Source organism: Alosa sapidissima, chromosome 8 (genome assembly GCF_018492685.1).
Source record: "Alosa sapidissima isolate fAloSap1 chromosome 8, fAloSap1.pri, whole genome shotgun sequence".
Taxonomy (NCBI): domain Eukaryota; kingdom Metazoa; phylum Chordata; class Actinopteri; order Clupeiformes; family Clupeidae; genus Alosa; species Alosa sapidissima.
Window position 1 is genome coordinate 21,715,185 of NC_055964.1, and position 7,500 is coordinate 21,722,684.

The following is a 7,500-nucleotide window of genomic DNA, read 5'->3' on the forward strand; positions in this document are numbered from 1 at the left end:
ATGCTTGTGTGTGTGTGTTTGTTTGAGTGTGTGTGTATGTGTGTTTGTTTGAATGTGCGTGTGTGTGTGCACGTGTGTGCCTGTGTCCCTTTGCCCTATGGGTGTCATCCGTATGCACTCACCCTGGTGCTGGCATGACTCACTCGCAAATGTCACACCTCAGAAGAATATTTCACTGGGGCCTCTGAAAATGATTCAAGCGTCTGCTTTGAAAAGGAACGCACATTGCTCCGGTCAAAGGGTATGTCTGAACTAACAAGGGTGGAAGACAAACAAGTCTGACCGAGAGCGAGGGAACTAACCTTTGGTTATCTAAACTCCAGCTTAGCCTCCAGGTTTCAAACACCACATTGTTAAGAGCATGACATCTCCATGGCCATTTTCATGATATATGTACGTTCCAACAGATCCAGTCGGCTTTTAAAAATAGGGTAATATGAAATCAGGACATTTGCATTTCAGTGTGAAAATATTCAATTTTGTCTGAGAAAAATTTCAATCTTAATACTTTCAATCTTTTTTGCTCTCAAAAAATGGAACTTTGTACACTTCATTGTAAACATGAGAGAATGTTCAGTTCAGTTTCTAAAACAGAGAAACTTATTGAAACCAAACGTATGAAACATTGCTCTGTGCTGAGGTCTGAAATTCTAGGCCATGCACTCCAACCCACAGACTTATTTTCACCACAAAATCATTCACGAACTCTCATCCAGTCCGACTCAAGGAGCTAATTCTAAAACAGCTTCTCCCCGCTCTCTGAGGTTAATGTCCTTCCTCAGTTAACCAGCTTCAATTTAGTCTACCAAAAATACAAGGCTATTTGGGCAGGAAAATTGCCGATGTCCACTTCAGGTTTTTGCCACTTTGGAGAGTGGAGAGAAAGTGGAGAGATAATGGGAAAAGAGGAGGCTTTTTTTTACAAAAATGTAGATGTATTAAAAAAAAAGTTTAAAAAAAACAACTTGCGGTCTCTAAGGGCACACACACATGCACACATGCGCATGTGCACACACACACACACACACACACTTGCACGCACGCACACACACACACACACACATAGGCTGACATTTCACCTTATTTTATATCATTATAATCTATTCCCAGCCACTGTTTGGTTTCAAATATATCTCAACACACAATGTGGATATTATAACAGTCCCTGGGTCTCTTGTCACCTTGGCAACGGCGAGCCTAGGCCCTTGGTGTGTGCATAAACAGTGATTTAGTGAGCTTGAGGAGGACAAAAGGGCACTCGACTGTTGGCTTCATATGGCGCTAGCGGTCAGGCAAAGAGGCCATCTGTGCAGAGGCATGGCAGGCATTCAGAACACAACTTTTTTTTCTTTCTGTCTTTCTTTGTGTTTTCTTTTTTTGTTTGTCTTTTTCCGACCTAGAACAGCACAAACACACATTCCAAACAGCGGGCCGTTAGAGTCGGGCTGTTAAACTGTGGTAACAGACGACATGTCCCCCGCCAGAGCTTTAGCGGGTGGCCTGCCCGCAACCTGCAATCGCTCTCCATCTCTCTCTTTCTCTCCCCCTCACTCTTTCCGTCTCTCTCTCTCTCTCAATATACATCTCCCTCTCTTTATCTCAGGTCTCAGAGCTGGATTGACAAGTGCTCAGGCGAGGAGTGCGTGTCTGTGAGCGCACGTCTATGTGTGTGTGAGAGAGAGTGTGTTTGTGTGTGTGTTGAGTGAGCTGAGCAGCTTACGTTTCCTGTGGAGGTGTTGTGGTTGCAGAGTTGCTGACGGTGACACTCACTGGCCCCAGCCTCGTCCTACTTAAGTCTCCGCTCAGATAGAGAGGAAGAGTGAGAGAGAGAGAGAGAGAGAAGGAGAGAGAGAGAGATGGAGGAGGGACGCAGAGAGAGACATGGAGGGGCACATAGAGAAAGAGAGAGAGAGAGAGAGAGAGAGAGAAGATGAGAAGAGGGCAGCAGGCAGGCTTGTCAGCAGCACTAGGTGCTCACTGCTTAGATAAACCTCTGGGATTAATGGCCCAGTTAAAGTTGGGGCAAAGAGGATTAGCCTTCAGGGCGAGGTGGCTGAAGATTCCACACGTCCTTCAACAGAGAAGGCCCCTCCGGGAGAGATGCAGGGATTGAGGGAGAGAGGGGGGGGGGGGGGGGGTGAAGGGAGGAAGAGAGGGAGGGATGGAAAGAGAGGTGAGGTCTTGGCCAGCAGCTAAATGCTTCACGGCTGGGGGTCCTGAAGCAATTATGTCACCACATGACGAGGCCTGGACTTTTCAACCCAACCAATCGGAAAGAGACAAAGATGGAGAGATAGGGAGTGGAACAGAGGGAGGGGTGCGAGGCTGGGTGGGGGTGGTTGGAGTTGAGCTGTTTTGGTTTGAATTAGCTTGTGTCATCTGGTCAGGAAATTGTCCAGGTGTGCTAACACATTTTGGACTAGGGGCATTGCCCACACAGGCCCAGTGAGCCACACAAGTCAAATGGACCAAATGCACCTTCATCTCAAATGAAGTTGAAGAGTTCAGAGTGCTGACAATATCCTGGCAATATACTGTCAACTCTCAAAGTGTTACACTTGACATATCTACCAAGATGGACATTATTGAGCTGACAACAGCACAGAGTTAAATATATCCTCCTAAAACAAATACATTATTTTTGGCTAATATATGTAAAGGAGACACAAAGCATAAAATTAAAGATTCTAACAAGATTATGAAGCCAAATATTAAATGTCAAGCTCTAAATGTGCTAATACTTGTGTGGGGGGAAAAGAGAGAACATCATTCATAATGAAGACAAACTCAGGAAGGGCACATTATTGATATCCTCAGCGTTTTTAATTTCATATGATAATTGGATGGTAATTAATGTGCTCTTTACTTTGTCTTGGTGTATTGCTGATAGGTGGGGCGATCTTGTGAGTCTACTGCCATCTGTTGGACTATGTGGGCACTACAAGCAGTTTGCTAGTAAAAAACCTCTGGGACCTCTGCTCTGTGAGCAAGAGAAAGGCAATGAGACAGAGAGAAAGCAGCTGAACAACTCCACCTGTTGTTTGAAATTTATTAAGAAAATATAAAATAAAATTACAAAACAGACTTATAAAAATGCATCCAGTCCATCCAGTCCAGAATAAGGGATGAAAGCATAAAACACCTTGTTGCATTTGGATACCAAGTGGATTCTATTAGCACATACAACCTCTTGAATAGATCTTTACAGAAAGGCATTCTCCTGGTATGCTACAGTAGCATTCGAAACAATCAGCATCAAGTCTCCCTTTAACACTGAAATTACCCAAATTAATGGGTAAAATTAAAATAATATATTACTTTTATACAGCTTTGTTTAAAACCATCTCTGCATTTGTGAGACCAAACTATATTCTCTTAAAATGAGGCACAAAAATAAAAAGTAAATATTTAAAATAGCAGTACACCTTCTGTTTTGAAATCTCAACGAGGAATGACCACTGAGTACCCAGTGGTACAATGGGCCAGTAAGAGGTCAACCCGTGTCACAGAGTTCAAAAAGAACAAGTACAATCTTAAAACAAACTGTGTTGTCCCTATCTGGACATAGAGTTGTGTTGTTTTCAACACATTTGTTTTAAGAGTATAAAGTGGCTAAATAAGAGGTTTAGATATGAGAACCCATACACAATGGTGTTCAACTGAGGACATATCCAAAACAACGTAGGCTACTGTAATATTTCATATATATTTAATTACCTAAATCTACATTAACATTCATAAATATGTTTTATGGCTTCATATGGAGGGATTTGATCAAACATGCACTATTGCCAGGAGCCTTCAGAAATGTCCATTTGGCAGTGAGATTGAAAGATATAAGTCATGGTGTTCACTCATAGAGATTGAGCACATTCTTATGGCAACATCTGGATTAAAGGCACACTTTAGGTTTGACGTCTTAAAGAAATCCCTGAGTTCACACGCATTTGGGGGCACTATGGGAACCCGCATCGCAGACGAGTTAAGAGCGACTATCTGTTATAGACCTGAAACCACAGCGGTGCTCTGAGCTTCAAAATGACTCGAGCTAACTTTCTGTTGGTAGGTCGAAGGCAAAGTGTCGTGCAAAGACTTGACAGGTTTTGGCACCTTTATCTCCTGGGCGCTGCATGCGTCCCTCGGAACGTCTTGAGGCTGAGAGACGGTGTGCTATCATTGCAGGATGTGGTAAACACCGTGTCTGCCTCTGCTGCTGCTGTAACCCCATCTGGTTCCCAGCCACTGTGCACCATCATAGCACAACACACAATACAGGGACCTGTTGGCAGTTGGCTTCTGTTTTTTTTCCGTTTCTTCAAAACCATGACTGTCATATGATGGTGCTACAAATAATGTTATAAAAAGGTGAATGCGCTCTCCGTAGCCAAGAATACCTGCACACGATGTTCAGAGGAAAAACTTCAAAGGCAGTCAGTTTTCAAAGCAGTGCTATTGGCAGTCATTGTGAATGTGTCTGTGGATTTTTCCCTTCTGAAGGGCTATTTCAGTTCTGTTGCGTTTGAATTAGGACTACTGACAGCAGAGCCGGTAAGTGATAAGTGAGGGGGTGCATACTTTTCAGAAACCCCATATTGCCCAGTGCAGTCCATTCTTTTCTGTTCCATATCATTTCAGTCATTCACATAGACTGCTGTCATTTATGATGGCATATAACATTTGCAAAAGCAGCATTCAGAAAAAAATGAGCACATATTGTGTGTCAGGAAATAGGTCAAAAACATATTACATTTCCACTCAATACAGGCCTAGTGTTTCAACGCACCAATATAAGAATTATTAGGGAGCCCACCAGCAACAGTAACCAAATGCAATAACACAACGCAGTCTAGGGGAACAATGGAAATACTGCCTGCCATGGGTCCCTAATCTGGTGTGTAGCGTAGCCGTGCTAGTATGAGTGTACGAGGCTAATTGTTGCATACAGAGGGAGCGCCAGCTTACCTCAGGACCACGGGTCAACCCCAGCTACAGGCCCCCGCGGCCGACCGGCCCAAGCGACGGTGTTTCGAAGCTGTATCTTCCCAAGAGCCGACAAACAGTCCATTCAAAACTGATCTCCCCGCCACTGCTCATTTGAGGCAATTTAACAGCTTAATGAGCCAATGGGTGGCCCAGAGGTAAGCTAACAGCCCTTCTAGTGGAAGGGATGGGGATATGAAGGTCTTGTGTCTAATCTGTGCATCTATAGCTATCCTAACACAATGAACATGGCTCAATTATTCCATTCCAGCTCTTTCTGAACAGCTTGACACACAGCACTGATGAGGTGACAACCCGTAACTGCTTGTAGGTGTAACTGACCACACTAGCCAGGAGTGGTATGTTAAAGTGGCCAGCGGCAGATGTCCAGGGCTGTCCAGAGGTCCCCAGTCAGGCAAGAGTATGGGTCTAGCTCTCCAGGCGGTACCGAGGGGTGAGCGGCTCCATCTCCAGCACCAGGTCCCGGGACCGAGGAGTCTTACTCTGCTCCACAACCCTTGGCACCACAGTGGACCAGCGATCTGACCGGAGGGGAGAGATTGGGGGATCAGGTCAGTGTGGTTGTGACTGAGTGCTGTTTTTTGGGGGAGTATGACTTTGCCTGTGTGTTTGCTCTTAATTTCCAAAGTGGTGGTTGTCTTAACATTAAGTAGCTTAGAAAAGTCTGTATGTGTTCGGGAGGGGTGCAAAAGTGAGGTTGTGTGACATGCACACATATGCATGACTATGTGCATATGTGTGTGGATTGGTGGTGGTGGAGATAGTATGACCCTGTTCACATTTGTAAGAAAATAAACAACATTCATGACACCATTCAATTAGGTCTAGTGATCTGATTTGTGATTTGAAGCTGAATTTAAATATCAACAAGCCAAAAAGACAGACTATACCTTCAATATTTCCTGTTTTAGAAGTTTTAGAAGCTCACCTCTTCTAAGGCCTCGAACAGTCTGTGGAATCCCATAGTCCTGGTTGAGCTCCTTCTGGCCAGGGTCCTCGTTAATGATTCCCAAGTTCTGATTCCAGTGTGACCACCTCACCTCATCCACCCTAGACCATTTACAAGATAAAAAAGGGATGTTCAGCAACTGGCTGGGAAAAGGTGATATTTATACCTGTGTGTCGCACAGAAACCCTCCTACCTGAAACACAAGCGCTTGTCAGGGGTTCCATCCCAGTTCTTGCCGACTGTCACCATCTCCCCTACCCGAAAAGACTTGCGCAGGCACACAGGGAAGGATCGCTCGATATCCAGGATGGTTGTGGCCCACTGGTAAGTTTCATGTAAAAGCCACACACATTACTAAGACCAACTAGACTATCCCAGAAGACTGAAGAGAACACCATCTCAGTTAAAACATGACACAGATAGAGTAGAGAGGAACAGTGAAAAGAATGATTAATACAAAGACATTAAATGACTGTGACAGTAATTTCTAACTCAGCCCCTGGGGCGTTTGGCTGCTGCTTGTAATATTATAGAGGAATTCTAATAAGGCAGTGAGGACACTGTGATATTGAATGAATGGATCACTGCTCAGTCCGTGCCAGACCGACCGAGTCTCGGTCTCTCACCTGCAGCTTCCAGATCTTCTTGCTCTCCTTGGACACCTGCCCCACCGTCTCGCCCATGAGAGCGATCAACATGTTGAGCAGGAGCACGAAGGTGAGGATGATGTAGGTGACCAGCAGGATGAGGAAGACCACGGGGTACTCGGTGCTCTGAATCATCTCCAGCTCGCCAATGCCGATGGTCAGCTTGAACAGGTCCAGCAGGAAGTTGCTGAAGGTGTCCGTGTCGCGGCATTTGGGGTACTTGGGGCAGCCCTCCGGCCCGGGGCAGTCAGTGGGACACACGGTCAGGAGGGAGACCAGGGCTGTGGTGGGGTAGAGAGGGAGGGAGGGAGGGAGTTAGCACCTGCACACTGTCCAGACAATCTAAAGTTGGCAGTTGTTGGTTGCAGTCTTTGGAGTCTTTAGAATGATCAGAAAACCAAGTTCCAGCTCCACACTGCCCAGACAATAATCAAAAACAATGACTTTGGGACAATGTCAAACTCCAACAACACACTGACCCCTCTGTTGGTGTTAGTTGGAGCTTGTTGGGGCAGTGTGCAATCAACCTTTGGAAGAAACCACTATCAGAGAGAGAGATACTGTTACCAGTTCATTCCAATGGGTTTTACCCCTGCCATCGCAGGTTTGCTTATTAAAATGCTTATTAAACTGAAACTGAATTGCAGTGAACTGAGGCACAGTGTCATCACAGTGGTGGGGGTTCTCCACGGGATCCGAGTGTGCCGTACGTACCTGAGGCGTATCCGATCATAAAGAGCACATACACCAGCAGGAATCGGAACAGGTCTTTGAAGAGGATCTGAGAGAGCGGAAAATAAGGGGGGGTAATGAGCAAATTGCTTGACAGTCACTGAGCTTTTTCGGTTTGGTGTGAAAGCATTTCTGAGTCATTGAGGATGGATAAGGAGAGGAAAAACATGC

The 7,500-nt window shown here is 45.2% G+C and overlaps 1 protein-coding gene across 2 annotated transcripts in view; it reads right to left on the reverse strand.

Moving 5' to 3' along the window:
• Positions 1-3,021: 3,021 nt before the first annotated feature.
• Positions 3,022-7,500, reverse strand: part of trpv4 (transient receptor potential cation channel, subfamily V, member 4) — a 19,389-nt gene continuing 14,910 nt past the window's right edge. For both annotated transcript variants that reach the window (XM_042102051.1, XM_042102052.1), the window contains exons 13-17: positions 7,312-7,378; positions 6,577-6,878; positions 6,144-6,271; positions 5,930-6,051; positions 3,022-5,522 (exon numbers count right to left, since the gene is read on the reverse strand). In XM_042102051.1, the coding sequence (XP_041957985.1) occupies positions 5,410-5,522; positions 5,930-6,051; positions 6,144-6,271; positions 6,577-6,878; positions 7,312-7,378 (732 nt within the window). In that variant the 3' untranslated portion in view covers positions 3,022-5,409. The remainder of the gene's footprint in view (positions 5,523-5,929; positions 6,052-6,143; positions 6,272-6,576; positions 6,879-7,311; positions 7,379-7,500) is intronic.